Consider the following 17,785-nt stretch of genomic DNA (forward strand, 5'->3'; position numbering starts at 1 on the left):
GCGAGGCGTGACTGGCGGCGGCGCTGTCCAACGAGAGCGGGAGGGAGGCGGGGCTGTGCGTGACGGACATCTCCCCAGGGCAGAGGCGGGGCCAGTGTAACAGACAGCCTCCTGCACGAATTGGCGGCGAAGCAAATGAAGGGGGGTGGGTTCAAGGCTGAACGGCCACCGGCCGTGAGGGGGCTGGCTGACCTTGATGGGCGTCGCCACGATCGAGTAGCTGAGGGGGGAGGCGGGGATTAACTTGAGCGACGTCGCCGCTACCCAGTGACAGCGGGGCGCGGCAGGACGTGCAGCGGGGGGCGGGGGGTGAGGAAGGCGGTCTGTTTCCTGTGGCGGAGCGGGCGGGGAGAGCCCGGCCGCCCCTTCACCTGCGCGCTGGCCCCACGTAGCCCGGCGGGAGGGGGATGCGCCGAGATCCTGCGCGGGGAGGCGGCAGCGGCGCAGGGCGGCCCGGGCCCGTGCGGTAGGTGGCGGGGGGGGCCCCCGCCTCAGGCCTGTCCTCGCTCAGGCGGACAGGGCCTCTGCCACGGCTGGGGAAGCGGGTCTGTCAGGGGTAGCCGCGGGGGAAGGCCGGCTCGGCCGAGGGAGGGACTGAGGAAGGCGGCGGGCCGGTGAGGAAGGCTGCAGTAGGGATGCCGAGGAGGCCGGGGGGCCTGGGGTCAGCCGGTCCGCACCTCCCCAAAAGGGGGTGAGGAGGCGCGGGAGAGACGCGCGGCCTCCCCCGCCTGCGCAGCTCCGGGCTGGGCGCTGCCCTGCTTGTCCGGCAGCTGCTTGAGCCACAGCCCCGCGGGGGTCGGCCCGCGCCCTCCGAGCCGCTGCCGCCGGCCGGGGCAGTGAGCGCTAGGCGATCCCCGGCACCCCCTGGCGTGCGTCGGGCGGAGGTGGTCGAGGACAGCGACCGTGCCCGCCAAGACTGGTTGGGGCCTGCGCTGGAAAGAGCCTTCTTCAGAGGACCGCGAGGCGCTGTTAAATGCTGCCGCAGGCTTTGCTTCGCCCGGCACCCTTAGCTGGTTTGCCGGTTTCCTCGTTCTGGTCCTCTAAATAGTTTCTGAATTCGTTGGGTTTCAGCCAAACTCGGCACTCTGGGCAAGCGCTCTGGGCGAGGGGACGTTGTAGTTCGACTTTATTTACACTTTTAAGTCTGCGTAGACTACCTGAACTAAGAATGCACCAATTGCAAGGAGAACTTGTGAGTATCTAACATGTATTCATATCAGACTAGTTTAAATGTGGTCTTAAAACAGGGCTACTGAAATATTTCTTTCTAGGTGTTAAATTACCTACTGAATCGGCTGTAAAATGTCATGTAATCAAGCTAGATTTTTATTTAATTTGGTTTCAGTATAATAGCATTTTCTGAGCTTTGTTAGGTAATGTTCAAGATTTAAATTTATAGATCTGTGTTATCATTAGTATTGAGCTGAATGTCACGTGTAAGTTTCCCTCCTCTTTGTTTTGTTCCTTCTAAACAGGATATAATTAGGGATCATAATATTCTAATTATGTAGATCATCCCACCAAGGTCAGTAATGCTGCCTAGATAGTGTTTCTCATTACTGAAAATTTTTACTTCCTACTAATTACATGAGTCCTATAAGGAGTCGAGAGCTTTTTTTATTTTTACACTCTGCCTTTGACATTCCTTCAGTGTTTTCACAGAAGAGCTAGTTCAGACTTGTATCATATCTGCATCCTTTTTCCAGTGTTAACCATCTTGTTGTGATAGCTGGCCTCCAGCTGAGAATCTGTCGATAATCTCCTTTCTTTCCTAATGAGAGATGGTCAAGTGCTCCATGTAATCAACCCCTTCATCATTATGTCAGCTGTATCCCCAGCTGTCAGTCTTTAAAATTTGGTAGCTTCCTTTACTTGGACTATAGGGCTATAAGATCTCAAAAGTATGCTTGGATTTTCTTGAGTTTTCATCAAAAAAAGCTTCTAACTTTTCATCAAAAAAAGCCTCTAAAAGCCTAATGGAGCCTTGCAGTCCTGCCCAATCTTGCAGTTACATCTCTTAATTAGGTCAAAGAAAGGCAGCATAATGTCCCATGCTGAGTTTTCTGCCTGTGCTTTTTAAAATTGTTACAGAGTGGTTCTGAACACTCAGGAAAACTGAAAATCTTTTCATTGACCGAGCAACCTTCAAATTGAGTAGCCCCATCTAATACATCTTCAGGAGCTTTCTATTTCCTCCAGAGACAGTTGATAGCACCTTCTGTGAGTATCTGATAACCTGATACTTCTAACAGTATTGAATTCCTTTTCTCCTTTCAGGCCCAAGTTTCCAGTCTGTTTGGTTTCTGCTTTCTCCAGTTTGCTAATACGAGATTCTCCTTCTTGTAGCATCTGTAGCATTGATTTCTAGAACTAGTTTTCAAAAACATTCTCTTGAAGGGAAATGGTGAAACTTTGTTTCAGATCACTACTCTCTTCACTTTAGCCGCAGACTTGCACTTGAGAGTATTGGGAATGTTTTCAAAATACTGGAAATAACTCAGGCAGGTCATAGTAATTGTTCTGTAATCCTCTGCACCTGCCAGCTGCTTTAGGTATGTTTCTACAACAAGAAAAGAGCAATGCTATCTAAACCTCCTCCAGTTTTTTGTCTACTTAGCAATTAACTCTTATCTTAGCATCACTGCTAAGCTTCACCCCTTCCCTAAGGAGGGGGTCTCGGTTCCACCCTGCCAATAACTGGCTTTCACCAGACCCTTTGGTGATCTGAGCAGAACTGAGACAGCAAAAAGCAAACTACAAAAATCCTATTTTAAACTTTTTTGGTTTTTGCTAGTTCAGCTCAAGGAACTGGCCTGCTCTGGGTCACACAAGTGTCAGCCCTAACACAAGGGAGGGGATGCACCGACAGTAACTCCAATTTAAATTATTTTAGGCTAAACTGGATCTTTTCCTTAAAAGCAATCCCACTACTATCCAGTAAATCAAATCCATTGAAACTTCCAACCTAGACTGAACAAAAAAGTAGGTCTGTTGAACTGTGTATCAGAAGACACAGATATAAATTGTAGGGCAATTTTAGTGGTGTACAAAATTGTTATCCCTTAGCTCTAATGTATCAGGTCATCTCCTAACCAGCTAAGCCAGCAGCTTTTACTTCCCTCCTCCTGGTTCCGATGCTTATCTGAGCATGAAGTTGGTTCAACTTGCTAATCTGGCAAAAAACTAACCCAGCTAAAAAGAAAAAGGTGCTAATAGATTTCTGCTTGTTCAGTGAGTTTAATAGGCTTAATTGGGTGATCTTGTTTGCATCAGTAGTAACGCAGAGGAAGCAGCAGCAGGTTGTGGCCAGGGACACTGGGGAGACAGAAGGGAAGCAGGTCTTGTCCTTCCCTCATGGCATCTGGTGGTGAGGATTAGATGCTTCAGAACACATCATCTCACTTTCAGTAATTTAAATATTTTTGTAATCTGGAACAAATCAAAGCTCAGTTTCTTATTTCAAGGGAAAGGATATGAGTTCTAAAGGGAATTATCAAATTTCTAAAAATCTTAAGTTTTTAAAATAATTAAGAAACCTATTTCAGCACCATTTCACCGGTATATATTAATTATCCATCTGGGCAGCATGAAATCTTCAGGAAGACCATAGTTCTCACCCCTATGTTTTATACTTGCAGTGAAAAGCTTCTGGCAGATGCGGTGGTAAAAGCCTTTCGGTTAGGAATATAAATACTAACTTTTATGACTGTAGTGGCAGATGCACTTGTCCTTGTTTTTCTTTCATCATGACTACATAGAAATTTAAATATGCTACCAAGCCAATAAACCTAAATAGTGTTCCTGCCAGCCAGTGTCTGCCTACTTTAGATACGTGCCAGAAAGCAAACATTATTTGTAGCTTTTAGTAGTTTTAAGATTGCTGCTTGACAGAAAGTGGTAGTGGTGCTTACTGGCTCAATTTCAGCCTGGGTCACTTCAGCTCTGCAGACCACAGGATCTTTCAGATGGTTTGTTACTTGTGCTTGTTAGTTGGTTTACATTTTACTATGATTATTTTGTCATAGAGAGAGAATTGTTAGGTTTATTTTCAAGTGTTAACTATGAGTGCCTCAGGACTGGAGGAGAATGGATCTAAACATATTCTTAGCATACAAAAATCCCTAAATGAGTTTGACAGCTAGTTTAGGATTAAAGCATAACTTGTTTCACAGAACAAATTTAGGCTAAGGCAGTTTACGCAGCTGACTTCAGGCACTTGAATTTCATGGTGGGCAGGACCAGAACAGAGTGCTTCACTGAGAATGGCAGTTATAAAAGAAATGCTAGGAAGCAGTATGTAGGTGAGGTCAGAAGGGGTGGGAAAGCAAGAACAAGAAGTTGGTCTCCTTTAAGGAATATGCCTAATGATTGTGTAGTGACATCTTTTGATGCCTCCCCCACTCTTTTGTTTTGTTAGGTTGTTGCTGACAGTGAAAGACTTCCTCTCAAAGCTGTTTAAATGAGAATGTCCCTGGCGCAAAGAGTACTACTGACATGGCTTTTTACGTTACTCTTCCTGATCATGCTGGTGCTAAAGTTGGATGAGAAGGCACCGTGGAACTGGTTCCTCATTTTTATTCCAGTCTGGATATTTGATACTATTCTTCTAGTTATGTTAATTGTAAAAATGGCTGGACGTTGCAAGTCTGGCTTCGACCCTCGCAATGGCTCCCAAAACATCAAGAAAAAAGCCTGGTATCTCATTGCGATGCTACTGAAGTTAGCCTTCTGCCTTGCCCTCTGCGCTAAACTGCAACGATTTACTACAATGAAACTAGCCTATGTGTTTATCCCTTTGTGGGCCTTGCTTATTGGGGGTATGGTTGAACTTGGATATAACATCTTCTATGCACGAAGAGACTAAGCTGTACTATGTGGTTTTCAACGTTGAGATTGGTACCAAATTACTGGATTATTACAACTTTGCCACAAACCTAATCTCCAAATTAGAATGCCAAATAAGAAATCAATCAAACTGGACACTTTATCTAAACCAGGCTGGAGACTGAAAGTAGACTTGTTCCATTTTTTTATTTTAAAACTGTCACATATGCTCTTGTAAATAAAAGTATTTGTTCAAGGTAAGCTGTTCTAATATAATTATTATTGTTATTTATTACATGGAATAAGATACAGGCTCTTCACATGCAGGTAGAACATCTTCTCAAAGGAACCACAAATGTTCTACCCCAGAGCATTCAGCACATTGGGTAACCCTTGGAAAGAAGACTTAAGTTTTCTACTACTTATACTGTCACTCAAGAAATAACTAGTTAACAGTAACTTCTATTATGTGCTAAACTTGCTTTAAGAACAAGTAACAATTGATAGCTGTCAAATAAGAGCAAAAAAGGAATAAAGTGATTTGGCATTTTCTTTTTGACAGTGAGAATCCACTTCTAGTCTGAAAGACTAAAAATAAGCACCTTAAGCTGCTGAAACAGACAATAACCAGTATGTTTACCTAGGGAAAAAAAGCTAGTAGCTGAACTGTGCCAGCAGTCCAAGATCCAGAGAAGAGGGAGACAACGGTGATTACCTTTCCAAGTGAGAAATCACCAGTGCTGTGAAAGACTGAAGCTACGGGGTGAGTTCTGTAATGCCTTTGTACCTGTGGGAAGTGGTACTTTAACAAGGAAGATGGTTTTTAATGCCCTAGTATATTAAATCTCTGGGGGTGAAGCCTTGGCTTTATGGAGTGCTGGCACCTCAGATGTGAGTAAATGAACTCTACTTCAAATAATAAATGCAATGAATGGGACTTCTGGGAAGAGCTGGAATGATGAGCATATTTTGTGGGCTAAAAGCGCTCTTCCAAGAGCTACTGTAACACCAAATTCAAATTTAAAAGTCATCTAGGACATTATTAATGTGCATGCTGAAGATACTGATCCATTTACATTTCCTAGGTACAAAAGAGTATAGTGAATGAAAAGAGCCCAGAAAAAAAAACAGTCTAAGGTAACAAGAAGTGACTAGAACAAAGTGTCTCACAAATAAAATATGAGGTACATTCCACTGTATTTGTCCTTTAAAAAAAATAATCTTCCTGAAGTGTTTGGATTTTCTGCTTGCTGTTCAGTCACACAGATGTGGGCATAAATACATGGGAACCATACTGTTGGAGGCTGCTGAAAGGGCTTTATCTAAGAAAACAACCTGTTCCATTCTGAGGCAATGGATCTTAGTTCAGCACATAAGGTAACAAATGATCTTTAGAAAGAAGTTAAGTCATGTTTGCTTCAGAGTGGTTGACTGTCCTACTACCTTGCTAAAGGAGAAACCAAGGAATGACAAAAAAAAATCTTTCTAATCATTAGCTGTTAAAATGCAAAATCTTTATAACCCCTTTATAATAAAAGTGTCAACTTCTACTAAGCAAATCCATGTCCTCAGCCCCAGTTTTCAAGCATCACATAATTTATGCAGAGCTGAAACTACCACTTAGAAATCTCTCTTCCCTTCAGTGCCTATCAGGAACAGTTCTTTTGGGGAGGTGTGTATCTGTGCCCTACTTAGTTCTGAAAAATACTTCACCGAAGGACCTTGCTCTGTGTTTGAGAGACTTTTTACCCACTCATACAAGGTTCCTGTGAAGAACTGGCTTCCTTCACTGTCTTTGTGACTTTTCAAGTTAAAATGGTGCTTGTGATTAGGATTAGCTAATCCCAAGGGGAGGGGGGCAGAGTGTCCATCTTGGTACATGCTCTTGGGCCTGCTGAATACAGAGGATGAGAGAGCAAGCACAGGCATATACATGCCCTATTTAAGTGTAAGCATGTGTGTATATATATGGTATAGAGAATATGCTTAATTTGTACATCCAATTTAGGTCTCTTAAGCAGTTCTTCAGTTCTGTCAAATGGAAACTAGGGTCACTGAGCTTCCCCGGATGCAATATTCCAGGTATGGCCCATGGCAGGCAAGCTAGACCTCACATGGAACTTTTATTGCAATGCTTTAAAAATTTATGGAGAAGAAAAAGAGTGTCTAAAGCCCTACCTTCGATTGGGGTAAACTTTTATGAACCACTTAAACATTGCCACAAATACATATATACACACACTCATCTCTGGTATGTTACAGCACCGAGCACCCATAGCCTCCCCACATCTGATTACTACCCCAGAACAAAAATCAGAAAAGCCTTGTTCACACGATATCAAAAACCCCACACTGCTCAGAGGAGCAGAGCAGCTTTCCTCAGTCAAGCCCCTGGTGTTAACAGATCGTTACAACTTGACACATGATGGGAGAATAAGAACTAGCCTCCTTAGGCCTTGGTATATTATTAGCAAGATGGGCCAGGAACAGTGACTCTGCCCCCTTAACAAACCCCTTTTGTTCCACAGATGTAACTATTGTCTGGAAGTTGGGCATCTCTAATTAATTAGAATTACATGCCATTGTTCCAAATCTCCTTTTAATTGCTGCCTCTAATTCAATAGAAAAAGACTGACAATTGCAGTGTTTGGGTTGTGGGTTTGGCTTTTTTTTTTTTCCCCAAAAGGTTTACAAACCTTGAAATAAATGGCAGTGATTGTGAAAGCTGAAGCAGATGTTTCTGTCTGGTGTCCTATAGAAGTCTCACACAAATTTATTTCCTTTAGCACAAGATGGTTTTAGGATGCAGCCATCTGGAAGTGCCCGACTTAAGTTTGCAAGCTGCTAGTCCTTACAGAGATACTTTGGTAAGAGGAACATCCCTTTTGACTTAGTATTTTGTATCAGATTTAACTGACCTAAACTGTGCTGACGCTTCTGTACACACAGCCTTGCTTTTTTGAGCTATCAGAACTTCATCCAGAAGGACTTCTGATACAAAGTACGCTGTAGCCAACTGTGACCTTTCTTTCCAGAAGCTGTTGCAGGAATTACCACTATTTGGAATTACCCCCTTCTCAAAGGCAGCGTGCACATCTTTGGAATGGAATGAGTTCTTGCTCTTCTTCTTAAATTTACAGACTGATCTTCATTAAATAGAACAAAATGAGTGAAAAGCCGATTTGAGGAAGCTGGCAGGGAAAAGGGGAAGTTGATGCTGAGATGGCTGATACTGATTTGCGAGACACAGGCAGAAGGAAATGATGCTGCAAGCACCCAGCGTGCCAGCGAACACTGTGTTTGTTACCTGCAGCAGCTGATGCAGGGTGCGGAAGAGAGAACTTTGCCTTCAGCAGCTTTGTTTAAACATACAGTTCAAAAGCTTGCTGTTCTGAAATGAAACTGGAAGTATTTATCATATAGTGATGATATATATATCAACAATATATGTTGATAATTGCACATGAAGATATATATTCTACATCATTTCTTCACATTTACACAAGTTTGAACACCTCAGCATACATTGTGAGTATCTGCTCTTCTCTGATGAAGGAAAATACTCAATGCAGATGTGAAAGGTCATGAAACTAAAATTTTCAGTTGCTTATTCAAACTGCTTGTCTCAATTTGTCACCATTTTAGAACAGTATCCAGCTTTCTGTTCTTTTTATACTTGAAAAATACAGTTGTGTGACATATACATCCCCCACCTTCAACAAACTTTAACGTAAATGCTCTAAGAAGGGGTGCACATCCACACAGGATGCACTGCTAGGCATGGGTGCCAATAGGAAAAAATAAGCTAGCACAGGACTGAGTTACACAACGATTTAAGCGATCGCAGCAGTACTATTTTCTGACATACGTGCATAGTGGTACAGAAACAAAATCCTAGAGTAATCTCATGGAAATGTTCACATTTGCCCAGTTTAAAGGTTGGGTGACACAAAGGTATTGATGAAAGTGAAACTTATGAGACTCCCAGAAACTCAGAATTCTAACAACATTAGGTGTTACCTATTTTAACACCACTGTAGTTTGGGAACAAATAACACTGTTTTTCAGTAATAAAGCTCCAGAATAACACCATCCTCAGAAATAAGTTCTTTGAATTTATTAGCACAGAAAGCACAGCACTATCATGTAACACACATCACACTTTTTTTTTAAATTAAGATTGAGGTAAAAATAACTACGCCGAGTTGGAAAAAGAATGTTTGTACCTTTTCATTGTACCTTTATTGTTGTAAGGTTTGGATGGAGATAGTCTCCCGTATGAGCTTTTTAGACCTGAACAGGCCTGGGTATCGCCTTGCTGCTGAAAAGCATCAGGCTTTGCAGACTAAGGCAATTTAAGGAATTGCTGCAGTTGGACCACTGGAATACTAGTAAATATTAATTCAACATTTTCTCCTTGTACTTGTACTGAAGTTGGATAAAGAGTAGAAAAATCTACAACTCAGTAACACCATTTCCTTCGGTCTGCCTTTTCTAACACAACCAATATCACAGCAGGCAAATATAAGAGAAGTCTTCATACAGCGCAGAACGACAGCGTAAGAGCAAGAAACAGGGAAGAAATGGGAACCCGAGCTTATTTTATCTGTGTTTTTATCTCAGTGTTCCTTTTGAAGCTTATAAAGAAATAACTGCTAAAACATGTTTTTCAGTCTAAGAATTTAATTTCTGAGATTAACAAAAGCTCTCAACTGCATGGATCAGACAGACAAGTACCTGAGTGTTATTGTATGCTTAGGATATGGCGTTAGCAACCTTGACTTACATTACATTAGTCTTCCACACACAGGTCTAATTCTCAAGGTTTTCTTCTTTGTGAGACACTTACGGAATAGCTCTTGGCTAACTGCCCTATTTTGTCCCAATACAACCAGATAAAAACACCGCCGTAAAAAGCATAGTCCTTAAAACACAGGCCTAAGCTCAACCAAACGTTGCACTTCCATTCAGGTGGACTGGAAACCAATTGGTAAAAGCAAACATAATATCAAAATAGTTACTGAAAAATAAAACTTGATAAAAATAGAAGTTTCAACTGCTGTTTTAATCAATGTTTGTATCAGATTATCATAACTGTACACCAAATATTAAAGGGCTGTTTAGGACTAATGCCCTCCTCTACCAGCATGACCAGAACATGAGAAGATCAGTGTTTAGCTGGCACTCAAGTACAGCACGGCTCCAAAGCAGAGGAAACAGTAGCATCGTAGCACAGAGAAAAACAGCGGTTAGGATATAATACACTAAATTTGCAAAGTCAGTATCCCTGATGATTCTAACAGAAATAGCAACCTAGATATAGTGATGTTAACCACGGCTTCTGAACAGAACACAAAGTAATTTGCATTTCTAAGGAAAATGAAATGAGTGACTGATGGGAATCAAAGTTTCCCAAACTTTCCCATGTATGCTGCAAATTCAGTGGGATCTGCACAAAGCATCAGCATCGCCTATTACACAGTTTTTAAAGTGCATTTCATCTGTTTGAGAAAGTAATAAAACACCAGTTGAACACAGCAACTCACAATCAAAGAAAACATTCTCAACAGTGTCATTCATTCACAGCGAAGCATAGATCAGCAGGAATCTGTCCTCTCCATTTCCAACCTGTCTACCCTCACAGGCAGGTAGCAGGCCCTGGTCTGCCCAAAGACAAGGCTCTCCACGTACCTGACCACTGGAAAAGATGAATACAATTACACTGGAGAAGCCTGCACAGTTCTTTCATCTCTTGATCAGAATTAGCACGGTTTTCATCCTCGTGGGGTCAGGTGGTAGTCTACTGTCTCACAACAGTTTATTTTGCCAATGAGCATGGAGAAAACATGGGTTTATTTCGATCAATTCGGCATCCTTATTCACATGCAGATATTAGAGAACAGTCACTTTGATCAATGAATACCAGTCCCGTGTTTCTTGGAAGACTTACTCAATTTTCCAAATGTGTAACGTTCAGATCTGTTACACAGCATTCTACTATTTTACGTTTCCATTTCCTACATCATTTGCAATGCCAACTTATTTACTGTGCACATGTATATCTGCTTAACAACCAGTTTTATTTACCACCAAGGAATTCTTTCACAGATGAATACTTAAATCATTACCCTCTGAAATAATACTTTATTTCTAATACTAGACAGAATTAATATTTCAGTTAAAGAAGTATTGAAATATTCACTATAGTAACAAGGAAGGGAAAATCTGCATGCCAGCAGTACCTGTAATGAAAATGCTGTTTCAGAGTCAATTTGCAGGCATTTGGAGGGCTGGGGGATGACACAACACTGAGTAACACTTGTAACACATGAAGTCAGTTGCCAGTGAAATGCAAAAGATCCAGTAATTAAAAAAAAAAAAAAGTAGCTACCATCTTGAAGCTATTGGTAGTGACAGCAACAATGCAATTCTTTGCTACCCACAAATATGGCACCAATATCTAGGAAAGTCTAGGAAAGCATGTCTAAATTTCTGCACATCATGTCATTAACTGGAACACCACTGCAAACACACAGATGTCAATACCATCGCAGTACAGGCAACAGGCCTTTGGCAGATTTTTCCAATCTGCAGAAGAACAAGGGCCAAGAGAGACAACTAAAACACTGGAGATTTCAGCTGAAGTAACAGAAAGATTTCTATAGAACTGAAATCTAGGAAGGGGGAAAAAGCAATAAGCAAAGACTAGTTTCAGTACATCAGAAGGCATGAAAGATTTATTGCTGAAGCAAAAGTCTGAATATGAAGTTGTATGTGGCAGGAATAGAGGTTATAGCGTAGGACCACCTGAAACCAAAGCCAGACCTTTGACAGACTAATGAACAACTTAGGGGCTGAAATTCTCAGAAAAGGTACTCCCCTCTTAAAGAGCAACCACATCAGAATGAATACACCACAGGTAGAGCACAAAGGCTGCTTTTTGTTGGTTCGGGGTTTTTTTTAACAGCAAAGTAAGAAGTATACACTAGCATGGCCAGCCAGCCCAGACTGGTTACACCTCTGAATACAAAGGGAGTTCTGATAGCCACTGGCAATCCTGGTATTGGTCATATTTTGTCTGCAAGGAATCCTGTCTAAAAATGAGAATCTGGGCTGTCTCAAAAATCAAAAATAAAGGATGCATAAAAATTGCAAGAACTGCCACTTTTTTTTTAATCTCTTAAAATTCTGAAAGTCATTACAGAAAAAAAATGGGTTGAAGATGTAGGCAGTCTAGGAGCAAAATTTCAGAACCAAGCCATACCTGAGCAGAAGTTTGAGGCCGTATCAGCCAAGACCACAGAGCAGGTCTTCAAAAGGAGACAGTTCTACTCTTAAGTGTAAAGTCATGTTTGCTAAACCATTTTCAAAGATTTATTTTTTTAGTCTGGACAGGGCCTATGATGCAGAAAGTTGTTTGCTGTCAAGGGGGATGTATACACTTTACTAAAATCTGACAGATTTTTAAAAAATACTTTAACCAGAATGAATGATCAACACATGGATCACCAACTAAAAAACAAACAAAAAAAAATCTCGTTTGTATAAGTAAACTATTTTGGGGGGTTTTGTGTGGGGTTGTGGTTTGTTTTGTTTTGTGTTTATTTTTTTAAGTAAACTAAATATTGGGGGGGGGGGGTGTTTTGTTTTTAAAAGCAGTATCTGGCAAGGCTGGTTTTGATAAAGCTGGAGCCTTCTGCTAACCCACTTGGAAAGCTGCATGCTTGGTGACAACTACAACCTGCAGCTCTTCTCTTTTACTGTTCTCCAACGGCTGGCACAGAGAACGGGAATGGAAGGCTGCGTAACTGTGTACAGATGTTCATAAAGCCAAAGAGATTATGGGTGGAAGTTTCCAGATAATCCAGAAAACACAAAGGGAGCTGAGACCACATTTCTATCAGGAAGGCTCAAATTCTTACATGAACCAATTCGTTTTTCAAATCCGAATCTGCTAGAGTAATAACTTACCATGTCACATATGAATCATTTGCTCATGGCGTGGGAGGGAAAGCAAGATCCCTGAGGCTGCAAAAGTGGTAGCAATCTCTTAGCCAGCATTAAAGAAAATAGCAGTAAGACTTAAGGACTATTAGCCACATCCAAGAGATTCATGTTCCTATTGCTTCTCTAATACGTAACTATGGCTATGTAGGAGTAATGTTTAGCAATTCAAATATTGATTTAATTAATAATTCCTTGACAGACCTATTTTAGATCTAAACAAATCAGGGCACTCATCTGTTAAATGGCTGGTTTTAGTGCCAGGCATAAGTACACAGCAACATTCTGAATTTTAACAACCTATAAGCAAAAAAACGTTTGCAACAAAAGGGCCTCAGGTAGTTGAATTAGACATCACCTGGAAATCACATTGTTCTATTGCTACAGATGAAGCCAAAGTGATCACTAAGTGCATCAAAGGTTATGGGTACGTAAGGATGTACAACTTTGACAGTTATAGGGAAAAATAAAAAAAAAATCAGATATGCAGAGGGCTTTGGAAAGCCCTCTGTACAGGCCTAGGATCTGAAGTTTTAAATACTTAGTTGATGGACAGGCTGTGGGGCAGTTTACTGCTATTTGTAGCTACCTGAAAAAGAAATATCGTTCAGATGTGTTTGAACTATACAGTAATGTTACACAAAGAATAAGTTAAATGACAGAGTTTTTGCCATCACCACATCAGATGCTAGCTAGCCTTTAAATCCTCTTCCCTCAGAACACAGCTTAAGAGAATTCAAGTGTTCCAGAGGCAGGGAGAGAGGAGAACAGTTAACTTGGACGCCACTACTTTTTTCTTAATGAAACAACTCTTGCTTCCAAACTGGGACTCATGAGGACTTCCTACTAGACACATCAGCAAGTATCTTTATTGCCTAGCACTATCAGCATAGGGAGCAATTCAAATCCAAATGTGTCCAGTGAATTACAGGTCACTGCTAAAGTTGAGGCCTTTACCGCTTGATAAGTAACCATTTAAATAGTCTTTGTTTTAATTTTAGTCAGATAACTGATTTAAGTTGAGGGGGGTTGTCATGATCATTTTTTTTAATGTGAAATGGAACTGTCTTAACTGTGGCTTGAGTGAGGGGAGGAGGTACGCATAGAAGGGAGCTTGCTCCCTTGCACCAGCTCACCTAGAGGGATGCACACCATTACTGGTAGCACTCCTGGAGCCCACTGGGTGTCCAGCTGACCTCCACAACAGGGAAGGCTTGCCTCTCTCTTCCACGTTAACATCTGACAGCAGGAGTTTGGCGACTGCCTTTAGTGAACAACTGTAAGGAATCCTGTGAAGGGAGGACTGATTCTGCATTCTGACTAATCTTGATTTACAAAGAATGCCTCAGCTCTACCTCAGTTTGCTACAGCTCCTCACCCCACAATGGCGTAAGGGCATCCTATGCATTAGTGCAGGTAGAAACATAACCATTTAGAGAGGCAGTTTAACTGAATTATTTTTTGCAGACCCAAAAATAAAACCAATCTGTTATTATGAACCTTTATTAAGCGGCTCACATTTCAGTATAAATCACACTAAAAAGATTTTTTAAAAAGATATTTACACTACAGTGCTGACACATTTAAAATGAAAAAATTGGTATAAATAAGCTCTATGGAAAAGCCTGGAATCGTCAAAAAGAATTCTGGCTCATCTTACAAAAAATATATATGTTAAATGTCAGCTCTACTCTATAACCTACAACTCAAAATTATTTAAAGACTTCTTTATGTTAAACCTGCAGTGTTTACAGTGCATCTGGCCCTAAGTGCTTTGATACTTCACAGTTATGGACAGGCACTGAGGAATGTTACAAAGCTACATAACTATTTTCTGTAACAGATGCGAAGGCAAGTCACAAACTTGCCTCACAGAATTTATGAATCTTTACATTATTACATCATTAAGTTTAAAAAGGAATTTAAAACCATATATACAAATTTAGCACAAAAAATCATCCTCTCTTTGTCCATGCAGTTTTGGATATGATGAACTATGTTGTCTTGTATCATCTGGATGTACGTGACCTCCAGGGCATAACTTGCCTTGTAAGTCCTTGTTGCCAGGTTCAAATTTAGAATCCACTTCCAACTTAAATGCCGTCAATTCAACGTGATCCAATCTAGTCTGAACATTCTGGCCCCCGACATCATTAGGTGCCACTGTCTTTTCAGCAAGATCAACATTCATGGGTTCTTCTTTTATTCGGTGCGATGCAATAGGTTCATGTTTTATTGGCAGAAATTCCTGCTGCAGATACTTCATCTGCAGAGCATCTGAAAATTTGGTGTCTTCGGAGGTGGTTTTGCTCATTGTACAAATTCTGCTGTCAGTCTGAAGTCCAATAACCGAAGACTTGGGGTCTGCAGAGGTCCCTGCTTCAACAGTACTTGTATTTTGAGAAAGTTCTTCCTCTGAATGATATAGCTTGAGCCGGACATGCCAAGCCAAACTGCACACAGCTGAAACTGTTTTGAACTGGTGCACAACATTCCTTGGGATAAAATAAATGTCATTATCGAATAACTGAATTCTGGCATATCGAATGCCTTCCCTTCGCAGTTGATTAAGTTTTGCATCATCAACCCACTGGACACACTGGAGAAAAAAAATGGGGGGGGAAAGGGTGAAAATGCTGATTTAGGACTCAGAGGACACCTGATCAACAGTTCATAGCGTGCTTACCTGCGAGAGTGGAGGCTCATGCAAATCTAGTTGCATGCGCTGAACTACCTCTAAGAAGTCTTCAGCATGAAAACAAATTACATCTTTGGTTATACGAGGCTGCTCAGACCTACAGAAGAATAACAATTGCACAGTCAGAGGCTGAAACTAACATGCTACAGAGAACAATAAAGAAAATCTGCAAGCAAGGATAAAGCAAATGATTAAAAAAGCAACAATTCTAGAGTAACCTACATTTTGAAGAAAAAAGGTTGATTAAAATGGCTAATTCTCAAACACAACCTCATTAAACTGGTTAAATGAATTAACCACAATTTCTTTACAAGTGGCAGTAAAAGCAGAAATGCAAGGTCAACAAAACTCACTATTTTTAGTTTTCATTTTTAATTGACCTCTGTCTGCCTTGATGCTGAAAGACAGATGCCCCAGACACACTGGGCTTATTCTGTCAACACTAAGATGATACGCCCATCAGGTACCTCAAAGCGTGCAGCAGTCTGACTAGTATTACGGCAAACAAGCTTAGTATCTTAGCCTCAAACACTTTGTTCAGAGTTCATAGTAAAGCTGAATCTATGTTAAGCTGCCACAATGCTAGTAAGCAGCAAATACTGGCATCCTCCACAGAACATCCCTTAAAAATACATTCCTGTTTATGCTCACTAGAGAGCTACAGAAGAGCAAAATCTGAATTAGGGTTTGCCTCCGTACTCAAACTGCTAGGAGAATTCACCTCGTCCCACAACACCTCCCCCCAAGAAATGCACACCATTTATATAATTCCTCTAGAGACATTATCTAGAATTAGCTAACAAAGACAAAAACAGCTATAATCCTTATCACTTTCTGATCTAACACCCAAACTCAGTTCTTCAACGGAAACATATAAAACTAAGCTCCACACATTTGTTTTTGAGGGATGTTTGGTTTTTAAAAGGTTTTTTAAAAGTGTGGCAATATGAAGATTTCATTTACATAGGATAAAGCTCACATTGGAGCCGTTTTGCAAGGAAAATTCATCAGCCAGAAAGAGCCTGGTTGATGACTTCCTTCCTTCATCCCCTACGGAGTCCACCCAGGGCTGACAGGCGTGCAACACCTTCCCCCACAGCCGTGCAGTAAGGGAACATCCAGGCGCTGCCGAAAGGAGCCACGAACAACCAGGTGTCCTCTGGCCTCTCTCCCAGCCGCAGGGCCGGGCTGGCTCCCGCCGCCCCACCGGACAGCCTTCACGCCCCGCGCCTGCCACCTCCACCCCTGTCAAACTGCCCAGCCACACGCCGGGATGTGCTGGGGCCCAGGGGCAGCCGATGCGGCAAAACAGTTCCATACGTTCCAGAATTTATTTAATGGATGTTCAAGCTTGCTTTTTAAAAAAAGAGTGATGATCGTCAATTTTCATACACACACACACACATATATAGTGTTACTAACATTCTAAGAAGCAGGCAAGGATGTACAGTTTATTGGGCTTTTTAAACTGACAAGACATTAATTTTATTTAGGTCATGACCTCAATAAAGCAAAAAATAACTAGTTTGAGGCTATTTTCAGGGGAAAAAAATCCCAGATCAACTACTGAAAGTATGCTAGGGAGAATTTTCAGACCACATGTTTTACTTTCAGTTTCACAAAGATTAAAATGTCTCTCTATATTTTGGTCTATATGCTCCTGAAGAGGATTTAAGCACTGAAAGCAAAAAGCTTACAGAAACATCTCTAGTCAGTGGCATTAAAAAAATTATTAGCTATATGAATCTACTTTTTATAATGCAGTTATGTTGTTTTATTTGTTTAAGAATATGTATCTGCATCTGGAGTTAATAATATTTGTAAATGAAGTTAAGAATTAAAATAAATACAAAGAATATTTGCATACTAAAATAACTTCAGTCCAAAGCAATGTTTTCACAGCAGTGTCTACTCTATGTTTTACACATTATACAGGACAAAGTATAGTTAATGATTTTTTTAAATCATTCCCTTTCTCAGTCCCTATACGTGTGCAACAGTATGCATTACCAAGTCTGTGCTGCAATTCTATCACAAAACATGACATTCCTTTTGCAAACACAACAGAGAAAAATTATTGCCATATTATTTTTAATTCTGCATTTGCAGATTTGATATTTAGCACAACTTTGAGATTATTTTTTGTAAAACCTAAAGTTTGGGGGGGGTGTCCCTCCTTCCCCAAGCAAAACAGTAGCAGGCTAGTTCAGTTAGATGTCCAAAAAGCCATTAAATCCAAACAGAACTATAAGATGACTT

General features: G+C 41.0%; 2 protein-coding genes across 12 annotated transcripts in view; one reads left to right on the top strand and one right to left on the bottom strand.

The window, feature by feature from the left end:
• Window positions 1-319: 319 nt before the first annotated feature.
• Window positions 320-8,057, top strand: TMEM60 (transmembrane protein 60). 6 transcript variants are annotated; one of them, XR_012042009.1, is made up of 6 exons: window positions 320-466; window positions 1,072-1,192; window positions 4,418-5,081; window positions 5,469-5,587; window positions 7,611-7,691; window positions 7,860-8,057. XR_012042009.1 is itself a non-coding variant. In XM_072858781.1 (4 exons), exon 4 carries the CDS (start codon window positions 4,460-4,462, stop codon window positions 4,862-4,864), a length of 405 nt encoding a protein of 134 aa, XP_072714882.1. In that variant the 5' UTR covers window positions 320-466; window positions 1,072-1,192; window positions 2,092-2,220; window positions 4,418-4,459; the 3' UTR covers window positions 4,865-5,085. The 6 variants fall into 6 exon arrangements, 4 of the variants coding, with proteins under 4 accessions (XP_072714882.1, XP_072714872.1, XP_072714903.1 ...); XR_012042017.1 differs by having other exon boundaries at window positions 7,863-8,011; XM_072858781.1 differs by lacking the exons at window positions 5,469-5,587; window positions 7,611-7,691; window positions 7,860-8,057 and adding an exon at window positions 2,092-2,220 and having other exon boundaries at window positions 4,418-5,085.
• A 969-nt stretch (window positions 8,058-9,026) lies between these two features.
• The window catches only part of RSBN1L (round spermatid basic protein 1 like), a 59,814-nt gene continuing 51,055 nt past the window's right edge, over window positions 9,027-17,785 (bottom strand). For 3 of the 6 annotated variants that reach the window (XM_072858746.1, XM_072858711.1, XM_072858757.1), the window contains 2 exons: window positions 15,515-15,623; window positions 14,316-15,427 (listed from right to left, as the gene is read on the bottom strand). In XM_072858746.1, coding sequence (XP_072714847.1) covers window positions 14,771-15,427; window positions 15,515-15,623 — 766 coding nt within the window. In that variant the 3' untranslated portion in view covers window positions 14,316-14,770. Of the gene's footprint in view, window positions 12,853-14,315; window positions 15,428-15,514; window positions 15,624-17,785 lie in introns of those variants that run through there. The other 3 variants (XM_072858738.1, XM_072858719.1, XM_072858728.1) reach the window with 3 other exon arrangements.

The sequence above is a fragment of the Ciconia boyciana genome, chromosome 1 (genome assembly GCF_034638445.1).
Source record: "Ciconia boyciana chromosome 1, ASM3463844v1, whole genome shotgun sequence".
Lineage (NCBI taxonomy): Eukaryota > Metazoa > Chordata > Aves > Ciconiiformes > Ciconiidae > Ciconia > Ciconia boyciana.

Coding starts and splice junctions, on each gene's coding strand:
- TMEM60 (XM_072858781.1), top strand. CDS start 4,460: ATGAGAATGTCCCTGGCGCAAAGAGTACTACTGACATGGCTTTTTACG.